The sequence below is a fragment of the Scardinius erythrophthalmus genome (assembly GCF_964197995.2).
Source record: "Scardinius erythrophthalmus genome assembly, chromosome: 16".
NCBI classification, from domain to species: Eukaryota; Metazoa; Chordata; class Actinopteri; order Cypriniformes; family Leuciscidae; genus Scardinius; species Scardinius erythrophthalmus.
The window spans coordinates 28,037,750-28,056,418 of NC_138236.1; the positions used below are offsets into that span (position 1 = coordinate 28,037,750).

The 18,669-nt window shown below is 36.8% G+C and overlaps 1 protein-coding gene across 3 annotated transcripts in view; it reads right to left on the minus strand.

The window, feature by feature from the left end:
* Positions 1-690: 690 nt before the first annotated feature.
* gask1a (golgi associated kinase 1A) overlaps positions 691-18,669 on the minus strand; it is a 35,184-nt gene continuing 17,205 nt past the window's right edge. The window contains exons 2-5 of one of the 3 annotated variants that reach the window (XM_081388862.1): positions 17,300-18,655; positions 6,149-6,271; positions 4,135-4,238; positions 691-1,093 (exon numbers count right to left, since the gene is read on the minus strand). In XM_081388862.1, the coding sequence (XP_081244988.1) occupies positions 889-1,093; positions 4,135-4,238; positions 6,149-6,271; positions 17,300-18,655 (1,788 nt within the window). In that variant the 3' untranslated portion in view covers positions 691-888. The remainder of the gene's footprint in view (positions 1,094-4,134; positions 4,239-6,148; positions 6,272-17,299; positions 18,656-18,669) is intronic. The other 2 variants (XM_081388863.1, XM_081388864.1) reach the window with 2 other exon arrangements.

The window sequence follows — 18,669 nt, forward strand, 5'->3', positions numbered from 1 at the left end:
TCTAGACTGTGTATCAGCCTTCATTAAAGATTTAGCTTGTACAACATAATTCCATTGTTTTTTTAAGCTTAGCCTCATTTTTCATTTACAGATGCAGTTACCTTTTCTGAATGCACCACAGAAAGCCTTGCAAGACGTTCTAAAGCAAAGCTCCATTTCTTCCATGTAAATTCTGGTTTTGTCCAATGTAGATAAGTGAAAGATTTTGTCAATTGTTTGGCTTCTACATTTTTTTTTTTTTCAAGTTGTAAATGAGCCAAAGATTTTCGCATTTAATTCATTATGTTCCTTGCAATTTCTTTGTAACTGCTTCTGAAATTTACTTTGGTTCTACACCAATTTTTAATTTTTTTTTGTCAGCAACATTAGACTGAGTAACCCCTTCCACTATGAAATCTCATTAATCCAAAATCCCACTCCTCATAACTGTCCATTAAATATTACATATCTTCTAATTGGCTGTAACTGTGTGCCACCGGATAAATAGATAAAGATAAATAGCTTGTTGTTGAAATCTTATTGCATCGTGTCTGCGTAGGACATAGTGTAAGTCTCTTCACAGTGATGGGCCTCTGCATGAGTCCTGCTTTGCAAATGACCATCTGGAATCTCTTCTCTCATATACTGAGAGCATCAGTTAATCAAAGTTCAACACTGATTAGAGAAATCACTCAAAAATCCATGCAAATGCACTGCCTCCTCTCATTTAAGCTGTCTCCCATAGTTTGCATAACTTTGTAAACAGCACATCAAACACACTTCGAGACATGCACATAAATTAATCTGGGCGAACCAAATCAAAGCAAACAATTTCCATAAATCTTTTGTGTCCTCTGAGAATTCAGTAATTGATTATTTACAAAATGTAAGAATCTCTTCTTGGGAGAGTTATAGACCTCTGCTAAGTCTCAGTTTCTTCTCTTGTATATGCTGGATAAGGGCCTTGGCTCTCTGTTCTATGTGCCGGATGAGAGATTTGAGTCCGGACACCTTTCCTCTGCTCATCCAGAATTCCTGATCCACAGATAGGGAGCGAAGAAGCATCCTCTCCAGACATCCTGACTGCAGCACTGAAACAGCACGTTCCGGAAACCTGGCAATCAACAAATAGTCACAGTTAAGGCCTGTTCACATCAAGAATGATAACTATAAAAATAACTAGTGGCCACACCAACACACAATATCATACCATTTATTCTAAGAGTGCAGTTATATCATCTGCCACTTTAAGAGCTCCAGCTCTTTAAAGCAGGATGGATTCTGATTGACTATCAATGTTTTCATCATTCATCAGCTAAAAAATTTTGTTTTGAAAGTGATTCCAAAGATATTGTTTCTCTGTGCCGTTATCGTTAGTTGTGGTGTAAACCCTGCTTTTCTGTTATATTATATATATATTTTTAGAACCATATCTTTATCGTTCTCGTTATAGCTATCGTCCTTGGTGTGAACGGGCCTTTACACTGTTTTTACACAGTTTTGTACATGTTGATCAGTAGAAGGGCTTATTTTTTTCTAACAATACTGTAATTATAACAATATCCTTATTCTAAAATTTGAATCAGTAAACATAACTTTTCTACTTCTTGGCTTTTTTATCCAAATGTACTTGCAATGCATTTTACAGGGATATTTCCTCAGGGTCAACAGTGTGTTGCTCAAGGTCACAATGCTAAGAAGTCATGGTTCAAACTAGTAATAGTTAACACATTTTAACCAGTTTTATACTTGGCCACACCACTCTAGCCATATGTTTATACAATAACACTGTAAACCAGGGGTCTTAACCCCTGCTCCTGTGGCCGGTTGCACCAGCTGTGTGTACGTTGCTTACAAGCCTTGTTTTGACGTAAAGGGGCACTACGTTTTTAGCATTAAACTTAGTTGAAATGTAATATGTATAAAGTAAATATTTAAGGAAGTAATTAGCCTTGTCTATGAAACTGGGGTATATAATGTTATTAATGATTAAGTCGTTTCGTATTTCATAGGAAACATATTTTTATTGTTAGTTACATGATGCAAAATAAGTTAGAATAATGGATAAACAAAATTTCAAGGCATTTCTTGAATCAACTTCAAATATTTGCAGCCAGCTATTGGATTATTGAGGGTAAGCTCTAACTAATAACTAATGATCCTTGCAACGGAAGTGAATCAATCAAAACTAACTTTAGCTGGACAATAACTTTATTCTAGAGCTGCTGTAAAGCCAAACAATCATACATTTATCTGTTCGTATTATCACTGTAAAGCTGCTTTGAAACAATCTGTATTGTTAAAAGCGCTATATAAATGAAGGTGACGACTTGACTAAGCATTGCATTATGCGACTACAGATTACTTTATGCAGAGCTTATGACCTACTTGCTACATTCTGCCTTCAGAACAAATGGTGCAACCATATATAGTACAGAGTAGTTACACATTATCTAGTAGTTTCTAAGGGTACTTAAACATGACAAAAATATGCTTAAAAACGGATACGTTTTTTCTTTGAGTTTTCTGCGTACAGACGACACCGTTTTCAAAACTATCCTCATTCAAATCTGCTGGCAGGCCATTCGATGGTGATGAAACACTATAGACTGAACACGTAAAACGGATGTGCATGATGTCATCGTCTTTAGAGATTCTCGTTTTTGTTGTTTACATAGAGACTTGGACACTTTGAGTTTTCAGGCACCCAAAACGCTGTTGTGTGGCACCCAAAACGACCCAACCCGTCGTGTAAACGAACGGCCAAAACGCATTACGTTATAACATTTTTAGATGAAAACGGTGTCGTGTAAACAGCCCCTAAGCCTCTAGTGTTGACTTTAGCTCTAATTTAAGAACTTATGAATGACTCGTGCAACCCTACCCTGGAGAGCTACTATCCTGCAGAGTTTAGCTCCAACCCCAATTTAACACACCTGCACCAGCTAATCAAAGTGTTCAGGGTTACTTGAAAATTGCTGATAGGCGTGTTTGGAGAAGGGTTCAAATCCCGCTCCCGCAAGGGTCACAGTGATTTTTTCCAATTAAGACATGTTCCTGGATCAACATATCAACAATGAAGTTGATCCAGGAACATGTTGTACTTGGTGAAATCACGTTCACCATTTCTCTCAATTTCTTCTTCTTTATTCTTAACTTTGATGTTTACCGTGCATTTAGGCTATGTATAAGGTTCGTAACCTCCTTAAAACAATATTTGAACTCCATAACCTTAGACCTATTGCTTCACGTATTCTTGAACCAGCATATCATAAAGAGCATTCTGGGATGAGCGAACGACCCTGAGCAAGCGGAGCTGAATCTTCAGAAAGGCGCTTTCCGCTCCGGAGGAAATATTACAGCTGCGCTCACATGCTCACTTCCCATAAATCCTGATGTACTCGTTACATCATGAGAAGAATGGCATCTACGCTAATTTTAGTGTTTGTGTTTATCCCGAGGTTTTCCTGTAGCCTGCCGGATCCAGGCCGTATCCAGATCTGACGAAGGACCTTCACCTGGACCGATGACAACGCAGTGCTGAAGTGCCAACTAGTCTCTCCCTATGGAGGATCCCTCTACCACTATATAGATAAGGCGTTGTCGGGAAAATTCGTTTCACGTTCCTACCCCAAAGCAACAAAATAAAATAAAATTCTTTATCAAAATTTATAAGGAAAGACAAGTACTTTGTTTAGCCTTGGCTTGTAGGGAATTCCAAACCTGCGTATTTTCAAACGCACATAACTATAGAACCCATTCTAAATGCGCATGTGAACGCCATCAGCGTTTCTCACAGGTTTGCGTTTAAAGTCTGTGTAGAGAGAATGGTGTCGTCTTAGCGGCCCCTAATTTAATAACAAATGATCGTTGCGACGGAAGCAATTCAATCAAAACTAACTTTAGATGGAAAATAACTTAACTCTGCTATAAAGCCAAAACAATCTCTGTTACCTTAAATTATACGCTTATCTCTGTAAAGCTGCTTTGAAACAATCTACATTGTTAAAAGCGCTATATAAATGAAGATGACTTGACTGACTTGACTTGACTTGACTCTAGTTGGAATTGAAGTCTCCAGGAAAGTATCTTTCCAGGATCAGGGTTGGAGACCCCTGCTGTAAACAGTACGGTAGTACAAATATTAATACTTACTCATCAATACCTTTAACAAGTCTGAAGTTGAGATTGTCTTGTGGCTGGTGAGGTCTTCCTGCATTGTCAATAAAAACCAGTCTGGATGGTTCTGTCTTCCGAACCTATAAATAGAGGTTTACATAGACCATAACTTAAAACGATTCATCGTTATTTACTGGTATATTATGTGCAGAGGCCCCAAATTGTTTGAAAAATAAAAATTCTGTCAATTACTCACTCTCATGTCATTCCAAAAACCATAAGACTTTTGTTCAATTTTACTATTTTTAATGAAGCATGAGCAATTTCTAATTTCTTCAATGCCCACAGATTTGTTCAAGTTGAGCAGTTTAATCCAACTCTTCAAAAGAGACTTGATCGCGTTATCAAAAGAGACTTGATCGCGTTATAAGACTTCAACAGATTTAATTTAGGCTTTTATTCGCATAAACATTAATTAACACACATACATATAGAGCACATCAAATGTGGTAAACAGAAGCACAACTGTATTTGCTTGGCATGTGAGAACCAACCTTTTATTGGTTCTTGCAGAAGATCAAACGTGCTTGTGTGACCCACAAGAACAAACCTCATTGATTATTGTGCGTCAAGCAAGCGCATTTGAGCTTCTGCTTTGATGAACATTAATCAATTTTTATTTTAAAGACTAAATTACATTATCATATAAAGCCATAATGTCACTTTTGAAGACCTGGATTAACCACTAGATTAATATTGTGTTTACAATGTCTTGAAATTTTTTGAAGTATCACAGTTTTGGTTGTGTGGACTTTGATGGAGGGACAGAAATCTCTCAGGTTTTAATATCTATCATTTGTGTTTTGCAAAGGGCAATTGATGACAGAATTGTCTTTTTTGTTGTTATTGAACAAACCATTTAAGTCACACTTAATTATTATTGTTTTAATTGCATTGCATTAGACACAAAATATAAAACCAAGTGACACCTGATACCAAATGCTGGACCTCTTTTCTTTTTTCTTTTTCAATTCTGTTGAATTGCGTCAAGACTAAAATAACACTGAAACATCCTGTCTGCCAAAAAGTCAGACTGGCATAAAATATGACTTTTTCACTTCACATGCACGTTTAATTTCAGGGTTAGGGTTAACAAAAAAAGACAGCTTTTATGAATTATACTAGTTGCTGTGAGCTTCTAAGTGACAGGGAGATATTTCCAAAATTGTGGAATTTTTTTGTGAGCAAGCAATTTTAAAACAGATGACTTTTGGAGCTGCATTTCTCCAGTTCTCCGAACACTATCAGATAATGACTACAGAACCAATCTAAAGGCTCCCATGGAAACGGATTGCCTTGACTCATTGTAGCTGCCTCACTTAATATAGCTGGGTTTCTAACTCACAGTTTGAGTGGGAGCTCAAACTTCACATAGATCTCAAGAGCTGTTGGAAAGTTATTACTTTTGATATTGGAAAGCAGAATGAAAGGATTTTTTTATACTCTCTCCTGGTAGAAAAACGAATGCTTGCCAGCTATGTGACCTTGTTGTGAGACCAGTCAATAAAACTAGATGAATAAAAAAGGAACTGCTTCAAGTTTCACTGAAGCCATAGTATCATTATTTATCCATGTTTACTCTCTTCAAAGTCAAATGAACTCCAGACTAGTTTAAGGACACTTGAACAAGGTAAAAAGGATTTTACGTATATTTAAAAAAATATATAAATATATCCTTTATCCTCCAAATATATATAATATGAATATATATATATATATATATACAGTATATATATATATATATATATATATATATATATATATATATATATGCTTTATCCTCTAATATAATACAATGAATTACAAGTGCACTTATCGTGTACCCTTGAATAACTGTTTCTTTATAAATAATCCATTTCACATCTATAAAATATAGGACCCTTTTCTCCACAACTGGGAGATCATATCAGATGATGTGAGGATGTTGTGTGCTGCTTTGTATTGGTATGTTATAATCAGATGATCTGACAAATATCAATATTTCATTTACCAGGATGTGCACCAGATTTAAGTCCTTTGGGTTTTCACATTTGATATGCAGGAGGTTTTCTACACACAGGTCTGATGGGTCTGGTCTGAAACCACAGCAAGACCGGTCCAGTCTGTCATTCACCTAAAAAGCAACAAATGAAAAGAAATAAAATGCTCTGTAATCTCTGTTATATGAAAAATAGACGGTAACAATTCCAGTTTGGGGACCAATTCTCACTATTAACTAGTTGCTTATTAGCATGCATATTACTAGCATATTGGCTGTTTATTTGTACATATTAATGCCTTATTTTACATGACCATATTCTACATCCCTAAATCCATACCTAAACTTAACCACTACAACAACTACCTTACTAACTATTAATAAGCAGTAAAATAGGAGTTTATTGAGTCAAAAGTCATAGTTAATAGTGAATATGTGTTCCCTAAACTAAAGTGTGACCAAATAGACACGGTTAATCTCTCTTATACTATGTCAATAGACATGAATATAAGGCTTGTAAACTACATCTTCACTTTTTAAACTATTTGTAACTTAAAAATAAAGTGTTACGGTGAACTGTACTAATCCAAGAAAGACACAAGGAGATGATCAAACTGACTTTTAATGAACACTAGGTAAAACAAAGCACTACACGCTATAACATATGGTTAACACTAGAAAACCTACTAAGGAAAACGCAACACAATACACAAGAAAATACACAATGAGGCTAATTAACAGAACTGGAGACAGGTGCCTAACATAATCAGTAACCATAGAAACAAACAAGGATCGGGAACACAGGCAAACAGGAACAGAACAGAACCAAACCAACATACTTGTGACATTAAGGTTCCAATTTGTTTTGTTTTTTTCAGCAATGCCATAAAATCAATTTTGGTTCCCCAAAGAACCTTTCAGGTAACCATTTTTCCCCTAGTGCATAGAACACTTGAGTATTCTGAATAACCTTTTTCCACTATAAAGAACCTTTTGTTCAGTGGAAAGGTTCCATGGATGTAAATATCTTCATGTAACCATAGATGCCCACAACACATACTTGTTTAATCAGTGTTATTAACCTCACAAATATTCAAATAAGAGAGTTAACACAGAATTTTCAGTGTAAGCCTACTTTATACAATCATGAGTCCTAAGTACTCCGGATTATTTTCTAACCCAGAGTAGTATGAACAGTTTTACGACTCATTCTTCCTTTAACAAGGTAAGCAACTACTTTCAGGGCAGAGAGTATTAAGAGATTCCAGTGGTGATACTGTGGTTTATCTTTTCTCACAAGATATAACAACATTCCTCCTCTTTGGTTCCTGTGTGTCATGATACCACATTGTGGGTGAGGAGTTAAGGTGAGCTGTGACCCTGTGGTGCAGAAAGTGTGTTTTACCAGCTCATTCTGAACACCTTCCTTCCCCCTCAAACTCCACAAGCCATTCTGACATATCACTGCTATATTTCACATTGTAAAGTGAACCAGGTCTGATCTCAGAACAACACTGTTTATCCACTGAAAATGGATATTTCAATAGCTGGGTAATAATTCTGCTTTTAAATGTAATAAGTTTTTTTTTTTTCCTCATGGACTTAAAACTCTTAAAATGCTTTTTGTTTTGTTTTTGCTTTTTTTTGTAAAAAATAAAAATTGGTGCATGTCCATTGTTAATGTAATGACCAAAACCTGATTCCAATACATGCAATTAAAGGTAGTTCTGAGACAAAGCATAATTTATTCAAAAATGCCAATTGGTTTAATATATTGTATAGTCTTATTGCATGTATTGAAATTCATGTTTGGGCTGCACAATTATTTGAAATAAAACCGAAATGGTGAAATGGCTTATTGCAATTTTGTCATAATTTTTTACCCTTTTAATTTCATGGAGATTGTCTTGTTAATAATTCGCTCCAACGATTTATTAATTCGTTCCCTCGATTTGATTGAACTAAAACAAGGGAACGAATTATTACAATGTGGCCACGATTTAGTCATTCGAGGCAACTAATTATTATATTGTGCACATAATTTACTTAAAATGAGGGAATGAATTGGTAAAACGTCCTGACGTATTAATAAGTCATGGGAATGAAATGTTAATTAATTGCCACGATATAGGCCTACATTTATTTATTTTTTTCATGTGTGGGGCTCCATAATGATCAAAAGTGATTTGAGACTAGGGTGGAAGGGAAGATTATCAATAACAATATAAACTTTGGCCTGTTTATCACAAAACTTGTGTCATAAGTCTTGGAATACAGCAGAACATTTTTATTTTTAATAATTTGTTTCACCACATACTTTATTTTGAACTTGAAAGAGTAAATCACAGTCAATTGTTATGGAATGGACGGGAAAGAACACCTCTATGGAAAAGAGCACCTTGGAGCATTTTGCTTAAAGGAACACTCCACCGTTTTTTTGAAATAGGGCTTATTCACCTTCTTTCCTACATTTAGATAGGTGGGCAAATGCATTTTTGTCTCAGTGCATGCATTGTTTTAGTTTGACAGGGTCAGCGCTAGCTTAGCTTAGCATAATGAATGGAATCCTTTGTTGCCAGCTAGCATGTCCTGAGTAAAAGTGATATAAAAAATAAAAAAACCCAACCTAATTACTTCTTGTGGCCTGCGTATTCACAACGAGTACAAATAGCGATGCAGATTAACACTAGGCGATTTCCTAGGCAGATATTGACTTATATATTAAGGACTATATTAGGGGGAAGCACAGGCGAAGCACTGCTACTTGGGCGTGATATCTCTGCGCCCAAGTAGCAGTGCTTCGCCTGTGCTTCCCCCTTATATAGTCCCAAGTCAATATCTGCATAGGAAATCGCCTAGTGTTAGTCTGCATCGCTATTTGTACTCGTTGTGAATACGCAGGCCACAAGAAGTAATTAGGTTGGGTTTTTTTATTTTTTATATCACTTTTACTCAGGACATGCTAGCTGGCAACAAAGGATTCCATTCATTATGCTAAGCTAAGCTAGGGCCGACCCTGTCAAACTAAAACAATGCATGTACTGAGACAAAAATGCATTTGCCCACCTATCTAAATGTAGGAAAGAAGGTGAATAAGCCCTATTTCAAAAAAAGGTGGAGTGTTCCTTTAACTTCTTGTGTTTCATGGGGAAAAAATTATATAAAAATATATAAAATGAATACATAAAATCTATAAAGGTTTGCTATGACATGAGTAAATGACGATTTTACATATATAAAATAATCGTGTCTCTTTTGTGGTTATGTTTGCTTGCCTGGCTTTGTTTGGATTTACTTGTGGATACTGTTAAAGACTGTCTTGGATCTTGACGAAGAAGATAAAGATCCAAGACAGTCTTTAATAGGATCCACAGGTAAATCCAAACAAAGGCAGGCAAGCAAACACAACCATAACATAGATGAGACCGGACAAATGAGAACTGAAAACACAGGAACTATTATACACAGATCAACTAAGCTATTTAATAATGAACAGCTGAACAGAATGACGAAATCAAATCAGCAACCATCGTGACAAACAAATATAGTCCAGACGTAACAGAACCATGATTGTTAGTATAAGAAAAGTCTTTGTCGATTATGTTGAAAATGTAACCTTAAAAATAGATGCTTATGTCACTTGTCTACATGCTGATATTATACTCAGAATAATAAGATTTTAACATCAGCTCAGTGCCTGTGACAGCTGCTGTCAGTTAGCAGTATCAGAAGCAGACAGTCGTCAACACACATTGTGTTCCTCTTGCACATCATACTCAAATCTATGCTCTCTTTCTTTACACAGCCGGAACTGCGATAACCTTAGGGCTCGCTTACGTAATGTTCAAGCCCAGTACTGCCACTGAACCATGGTGAATGCCACAGAGCATTTCTGTCGAAGACATTTCCATGTCACAGCTTCTCAAATTTTGAATCATGTAACCTTTTGCTCAGAAACCAAGAAAACCATTTTTGCCATTGGTTTGAGTGATGTTGGGTTTACATATACAGAGATTTTATACATAGCACATTACTCTATTGGTAAAAGAAGATACTTCTGTTTTGCATTTTTAATGAAACAAAATTAACGAAAATATTGTAATTTCAAATTATTTTGGTAACACTGTTTTTCAATAGTCCACTTTAGTTCCTTATAGTTGATCTAACTATAAGTAACTTTCAAATGTCAACTTATTCTAACACCGAATTTCACCATAAAAGTCTGCTAATACACTAATGAGAGTTAGTTAACATGTACTTGCAAAGTTACTTACTGTATAGTTTCAAAAGTGACCATCGAAATAAAATGTAACCATTATATTTAGCGTATTCAAAATAACAATTTGATTAAAAAGCATCTTGCATCCTTCAAAAAGAGGCAAGGAAATCTAACGTTTTGTACGAAGGAGTTCACATGGTCCATGTCACAAATGTTTGTATTTGACCGTGAAGGAATGTGGGAAGTTAAACATATACTATTAATTTGACATCACCTTTTTTTTTTTTTTGTTGTTTTTTTTTTTTGTTGCAGATTTGGACCCTGTTGTACTCAGACTTTTAACCACTTACAAACAAGTAACAAAAATATTTGAATATTGCAACTCAATATATATTATAATATATTTAAGTATCCAGCTCCCGTGTCATAGAATCTGTTGAATAGAAACTGTGAAATTGAAAAATATCTTAAAGAGGAGAAAATATAAGCCATTATGCATCTTTAGCTTAATGGTTCTCAAATGGTTTTACTTCTATCCCGGGTACTCACTGATTATTTATTTTTCGGGGTTCAAGCACGAAATGCTGAAACCCTATTGTAATTATAAGGATTCGTAAAACGCATCGTGCAGGGCAAACCGTAAGGCCTAGAGACTTGAAACCTGACCAGATGGTAGGCCTCAATTTGGGGACAACCTATCAGAGTATGACCCCGATTGGCCCATAGGTGACGCTACAGCAAGCAGACCGTTTGACCCAGACCCAAGTGTTTTACACCACTGTGATCCCCGGCTCAAGGCGGACAAAATGGCCAATTTCGATTTAGGCAGGAAAAATTTTCCGCTATGTCGAATTTTGTCCGAAACCTACTTTTGCAAACTAGTCCCTGGTTTTTGGCCCGATCGGAACCAGACCAGTCTAGGGACTCTCTGGACTCTCTAGATCAATAATTATTTAAAAAAAGTTGGACTTTTACATTTGGATGACTGTAATAGGGTCATTTAGAAAAGGGGAGTGGCAAAATACACTAAAAAGCCTATAAATCCTAAATGAAAACTCAGAACTTCACAAAAATTGGTGAGCATATGTGACATAACATCATTAACAAGCATGCCAAATTTTATGGAGATCGGGCGATAGGTGGCGCTATAACTGTTAAAAAGCTTTAAAACCATATGGTACATTGCCTGTATTGGCTGTAAATGGTCTTTTCCATCTATTATGTCACTGGTTACATGCTTGCTAAATAAAACTTAATAACTTTTGATGCTTTTGTGCTTAAAGGTCTTAAAGGCCTTAATTGCTTGAACCCCGATAAATGCTGCTTGCAGCTTTAATTTTTTTATTTTTTTTTAATTAGGATTTCCTTGCCTGGAAAAGTCAGGGAAAAGGATAAAGTTTTTTAAAAGTTGAGGAGAAATAATGGAATACTAATTTATAAAAATGAATGAAAAATTATTTTTTTAAATAAATGCATTAACAATAGCTGGCCATTATATATGTCAATAGTGTAGCGATGCATGAAGCATCTCTTGGTTAGAGTTTGCTTCCAAACCATGCTGCTGTGACAAATTTCACAAAAAATCCCCTTGATTCTGATGTGAAATCCAAATTAAGAAAATGTTCACCTCGTGTCTCTCGCACAAAATTTCAAATCATGTGAATTCATAATGAGATTACCGCGTTTCACCCATGGAAGTTCGCTGTATGAAGGTAAATGTAAACACGTGGAACAAATAATGTGGTAAAAATGACAAATGATTTGACTTCAACAACAAAATGTATGTGAAGTGTTTTCCTCCTCGCAACAAGTCTATGTAATTTGCTACCCAAGTATGATTTTATGGTTGGCTGCATTGCATTTTATGCATTATCTCATTTATGATCCTATCAGGCAAGATCTGTGGCCCCAATTAAGAACCACTGATCAAGATTTCAGAGCGGCACACAGAAGGTCTTGTGGTGACAGTGAGTGTGTCCTTCACACTGTTCTGTGCTTAAGGGTGTGAGGTTTCACATCAGTGTCATCAGAGGTGCTAAATGAATAGAGAGGAACAAGTGTTCAAGGGTCCCAGTCAGCAATTTCACTAAATCAATACAAAGCTATTAGCTGTTGGCCATGTTACAGCTATTGACTTTTCTTCTAAGACCCAATGTATTATTCATGGGCATCCATACACCCACATTTTTACAGCGCACAGTTTTCACACACAGATTATACTCACAAATCCATCAAGCACATTCATGAGCACATGCAATTACACATGCCCTCACATTCTGCCTCATCTGCCATCAAGTGATATTTTCACTCTTGTTTTGGCATGGTTTGTAATCAAGCGGGAAGAAGTGTTTTTCTTAAACTCTTAAGCCGGGCTCAGACTACAGGAGTGTTTAAACTTAACCGATTGGGAAATCTTGGCGCATCACACTCTGCAAGATATTGTTAAAGTCCCCCCTGTGGTGAAAATCCAGCTTTTAATGTTGTTTATATGTCTATGTGGTGTTTTTAATATGCTTTAAGACAATCCATGTTTAAATTCACAAGTCAACATCATTGTTGAGAATTTTCTCCTTGAAAAATGCAGTGAACCAAAGACAGTCTCAAAAACACGTTTTGAGATCGCTGGTGTTTCTGACGTCACAAACTACCTTGTAACCAATCACGTCAATGTGTGATCATCAACGAGTGGATCTCTGAGCTGGTGTGAGTGAGTGGAGACGGGGCTAATTTGCATATTCATAGAACAGCATATACTAACTGATGCATGGTTGTAGAGTTACAAACCCACCCCGGGGCGGCCCCAATGTGTCATCGAGCACATCGGGAGGTTTAAGATTTCTAAAAGATCTCTAAATGCCTCACATTATCAGATAATCTGGACATCAGAACCGACTGATGCCCTGGACATGTTTTTTCTCCCCGAATTTCGGGAGGGGTAAATCGGGCATAACTCGGCCTGAAACTCCTGTAGTCTGAGACTCCTGTAGTCTGTAGACTTAAAACAGTACAAACTCCACAAAAGAAACACCAAGTTACAACATTTAATGACATTTTTGTGCTGTAAATTGCATGGAATGTCTTAAAAACGTTCTGTGTTAAAATTAGTTAAAGAGAGCGATAATTGTACTTTTGTTAATATTATCATAAAAGCTCAAAACCACAAAGTACATTTCAACCAGTCACTTTCACTTTCAACCTGTTCATTAGAAAGGACGCATGCATGGATTTTTTTCTATTACCTATGTTCAAAATTTTAATTAAACGTCACCATGATGACAATGGTTCTTAAAAGAATTGCTACTATGTGGAGCAAAAAGTGGAGGAGAGGAAGAAAAGTGTAAAAGACATCATCTAAACCTGTTAATGATGTGATACCGAATCACAATCCTCATGTGATCAAGATTAGATATATAATCATTCACAGTGAATTAAAGTCTCTCTTGTTACTTTTCCAACGTTGCCAACATAAAATAAGTGTGCTTGGATGGATGATGCTCTGGAAATTATTATGAAATATTAATTAATTAATGAATTTGTTTGTTTGACCTTTTTTCACTTTTTATCATTAGTAGTAATCTTCATAGTTATTTGGGAACCCCCAATATTTAAATTCATGTCAACAAGTTTTTCAATGAAAAGCATTATCCCCAATTCTATATTGTTACAGTCAACTACAAATCTGTTTGAACCATGTCATGTATGATCAGTGTTGGGGAAAGTTTCCTTTTAAAAGTAATGCCTTACAATATTGTGTTTGTCCCTATAGAAGTAACTAATTGCGTTACTTAGTTACTTTTTAAATGAAGTAATGTGTTACATTACTTTGCATTACTTTTTTTCATCTAGCCTGGGCTTGCTTGTTTGTTTGTTTGTTTTTTATATTAAAAAAAAACTATTTTTTGCAAATGTAAAGGCCCTTTCACACAAGGGGCCAGATTTACTAACAGCTTGCGCCAGTGCAAACCCTCTTTAGGTGTACTGTCAGGATTTACTAAAGACACGCAGTGAAAAGTTAGTGCTGAAAAGGAGTGGACAGGGTTATTTTTGCAGCTGACCTTATTGCAAATGCATTTGTAGGAGTTTCCCTTTCAGACGCAAAATTTATGGGAGGGGAGTATTTAAATGAATCATGCAAGGTGATTTACTACGGTCAATTTACTGGTATTTACGGCATTATTTGACGATCAAAACGTGTCTTAAACCAGATGCTAATTTGCACTGCTCTTGGTAGATTGTGTTGGTCATTATGGAAATGATCCGGCTGAGTCTGTGTTCTTTGTGCGCGTCGTCAGTAGATCATGCACAGAACTTTCCCTTCCCATTGGAGCTTTTATGAAATTGCCCTCTCACGCTAATTTGCACTGTTTAGTAAATCTGGCCCAAGGTATATTTGCCATCTTTAAAATATTTCATTGTTACAGGTTTGTCTAATATTATGAGTTTGCATTTTACTGTTTTTATTAATTTTTGGGAAATACTGCATCTGTTTTTTGTGCAAGAGATGAGTAAATAAATGTAGTCTAGAACTACAATAACCATAATGTTAACACAGCGCACACAATGCCTCTAGCCTGGAAATCCAGACCTAAATCTGAAAGAATAATGGTCTGGCATCGACTAATGAAAATCGGCCAGCTCGAGGGGCGGCACCAAGTATGCATTTGAAAATCTCACTGCACGCAATTGGATAACACTACGACCAATCACAACAAGCCCCATAACGCTTAGCTACCAGCGGAGCTAACTGGTAGATTAGACTCTTACCGTATCCGGTCGGCAAAAAAGCAAAAACGCCCTTCTTGCAAAGGAACGATTCGAGCGCCGTCTTCTGTTCCTCTTTTAGATAAAAAGCCAAGTCTAACTCGTTCATTGTAGCGGCCAAAGCCGTTTCAAACAACTGGTGTTCATCCATAGCCATCTTGCAATGTTTACTAATGACTTTGACATCACAGCGCTGTCGTCATCTGTTTAGCTTGCCTCTGGCCCGCCTATATCAGATAACCCGATGTGATTGGTGCAGCTCGGATACAAGGGCATATTTAATGAGCATCATTACTCGACGCCAGAGTAAACTCGCTGAGCAAATTCAATTTGTGCTCTCGCGAGAACTCTGGATTTCCAGGGTACAATGCCTCTGCATCTTTATCCCGATTTCTCTGGGGACAAGAGAGATGTCTAAACAAGACAATATAAGATAAATGGCTAAACAAATCTTGTGTTTTTTTGTTAATTCAGATATTTTGTTGTAAATTTAAAAGTTTTGTTACTTTACTAGTTACTTGAAAAAAGTAATCTGATTACGTAAATCACATTACTTGTATGATTATCCTATGAAAATCAATCCAATCTGAAATAATCCATCAAATAATGTGACTACAGTAAGTTCAGTATCCTGTTAATTAAGTCTATAGTACGTCAGCAACACACAAGGAACATCAATGAATCCTGAGAATGACCTGTTTACACTCCTCTGCCAAGTTTGTGATGGGCTGATGGCAGCTTACCTATCTTAGAAGTCAAAAAAAAAAAAAAAAATAATCCAAGAAAATAAATGAAATACAACAATGGGTTGATAACATGTTTGTTCATAGTAGGTCATGAAGAGATAATTAAACTGAGCTAAATCACCATTTCATTAAATGCATGTCAAACACACACATTCAATTCAATGCAACACTCTAACATTTTGAACCTGCCTGTGATTCAGCTGGGTAGGAACTACAGTAAGTTCAGTATCCTGTTATCACTCATAAACATTGTTTTAAACAACTAGGTTGACTTGGTCATGAACTCACAGTGATTGCATTTTTAATTAAAAATCATTCTGAGAGCTATCATTAGAAAGCTGACAAGGAAGAAAAATCAAAAGCAGCCTTATATGAAACTGCTTATAGGTGAAGTGTGTAAAAAAGTGTTTTCTCATTTCCTATATAATATTTAAAGACAACAGGCAATTTTGAGTTTGGTTTTCAATATTGTTATTAAGCTTTTATTTATATGCAAATATTCATTTAAATTTAAAGCGTTAGAATTTACACTGTAACTTTTAAAATGATTAAGCTTATACTGTATGCTTTCTTTTAAGCTTGTTGTGAACCTATAAATTACAAAAATAATCCAGTTGAGTCTTTCAGATGCATTCTCTAACTTAAAGCAGTGCTGTTTCTTCTTATCTTGTTGTTTAATATGCCATTTGTGTAAATTTATAATAGAGATTCAACTGTGGATCAAACCCTGAATAGACAGAGAACTTTTATTGTGAATGTTTGAGAACCTGATCTACCCCTGAACCTGATCTAAACCAGTTTAGATTTGTTTGGTTGGTCAACTCCAGACCTATTCTGAAAATCTGAATTTGTTTTACCTTTGTGCAGCAGGCCTACTTGACTGAGCATCCCGACCAGCACAACATAGCAATCATGGCTCAACCAATGACTTAACTTAGAGGCAAAACTTACTGTTAGTCTAAACAATGCCAGATGGGGCAAGTGTTCAAAAAACATGTTTGAAATCTAAAATCACACACTTCACTTTTAAGAGAGTCTGTTTTGAACAGGAGAAATGCCAATGCTAAACATGAATTACTTTAAATACCAGGCTTGGCAGGTAGGCCATTATGTAGTTGGCAGGCCTACATTCTGTGACTCATAAAAGAGTTTCTAACCACAACGGTCAAAGACATAATTTAAATGCATATAAACTGGAGTCATATAACCTAGTAGACCTTTTAAACTTAAGTTAGTGACCATTTCTATTCTATTGTCTACATTTCCCAATCTTTTTTGGATTCATATTAGAAGATAATCACATTTTCTTGTGTAATTTGTAAGTTACATATGCAATTTACTCTCATAAAATACATTTTTACACATTAGACATACAGTAGGAGTTTGTGGAAACCAAATATCCAAAATGTTGTAATATGTTTTCACAGTGCCTCTTACCTGCAGCAGGAAGTCAAACAAGGCCAGCCGCCCCCACTCTGAATGATGAACTCCCACACATGTTGTAAAGTTCAATGGTACTCGAGTACCACACCTGCTCTTAAGCAGAGTCTGATATTGTGGCCAAGTAAGTGAAAAAGAGTTCTGGTCATTGTCAGCATCAGACAGATGCTGGATGCTGGGATCCCACCATACCACCGGTCTGGGAGATCCAGTTGTGTACCTGTATGGTAGAATCTCACTGTGGAATGTTCTCAACACTGCGGGCAAGCTCCGGTTCAGACCTAGAACTCTGTCCAGGTGAAAGGCGAACACCTCAAACCAGTCATTGGGGCGTTTTATGAGAGCACAGCTTCCGGTCTGGCAGCGTTTGACATGATTGTCCCCTGCAGGAGCATAAATGCTATATCTATCACTGAATCCAACCTGAAGCACTTGACCATGGCCTGGAAGCCTGGCTTTACTCAACACAGTGCCACTGGAGAGAAGCGCCATCTTTTTCACATCATCCTCACTGAGCCAGGGTAGAGTCTCTGCTTTGGTCTGGTTCCAGTTTTCAATAAAAGTCTCATCAGAGACAGTCTTACACCAGTCAGTGGCTGACTCCTTGATGCCAGCCTTTGCTGGAATCCCATCGTTGTTTTCTGCCCTGGATTTGGGCCTCTTCCTCTCGGTGGGCCCTGCTCGTCTTTCATGTGTTCCTGCTTCTCCAGGGGCCTGTTTCAGTTTTGCCACCTGCTGTGTATCAGAGAACTGCCCCACAAGCCTCTTTATTCTGTCCCCATCTGGAGTGCATTTGTGCCTGCATATCTTGTTATTTGGGCGGAGGCTTTGGATGCTGGCAGGCTGAGGGAAAGCTGGGTCATGTCTGGAGCGAAGAAGATGGATGGTTGTGTTATTACTATTTCCTAGTCTATTGGCTCGCTCTCTTTTGGCTCTGGCTGCAAATGGCTTGACTTGATGCTTGTTTGTGTTCTGCAGATATCGTTCTATTTTGTTTCCTTTACTTTTTGGATGCTTTTTGATTGATTCTTTTTCCTGAACTTGTTTTCCGGAGGAAAATGATAGTTGGTGATGGTTGACCATCAGGAGATGTTTAGCTGAATCTTTCATTTCAGGGATCTTCCAGGTTCTGCTGTTCTGTCCATATGAAGACACTGGAAGGTAAGGTTTCAGAGACCACTTCTCCACCAGCTTGCTGGGTTTGTTATTGCGGGGGCCCCGTAGATTCACCCTGCTCTCCTCAGATGGGAAGGGAGGAAGGGTGTATATCATCGCCATTGTCAGACTGAAGAAAAAAAGGAAGGCCACCACAAACCGACATTTTAGTCTGAACTTCAACCACACTCTTAGAGCCTGAAAGACACAGC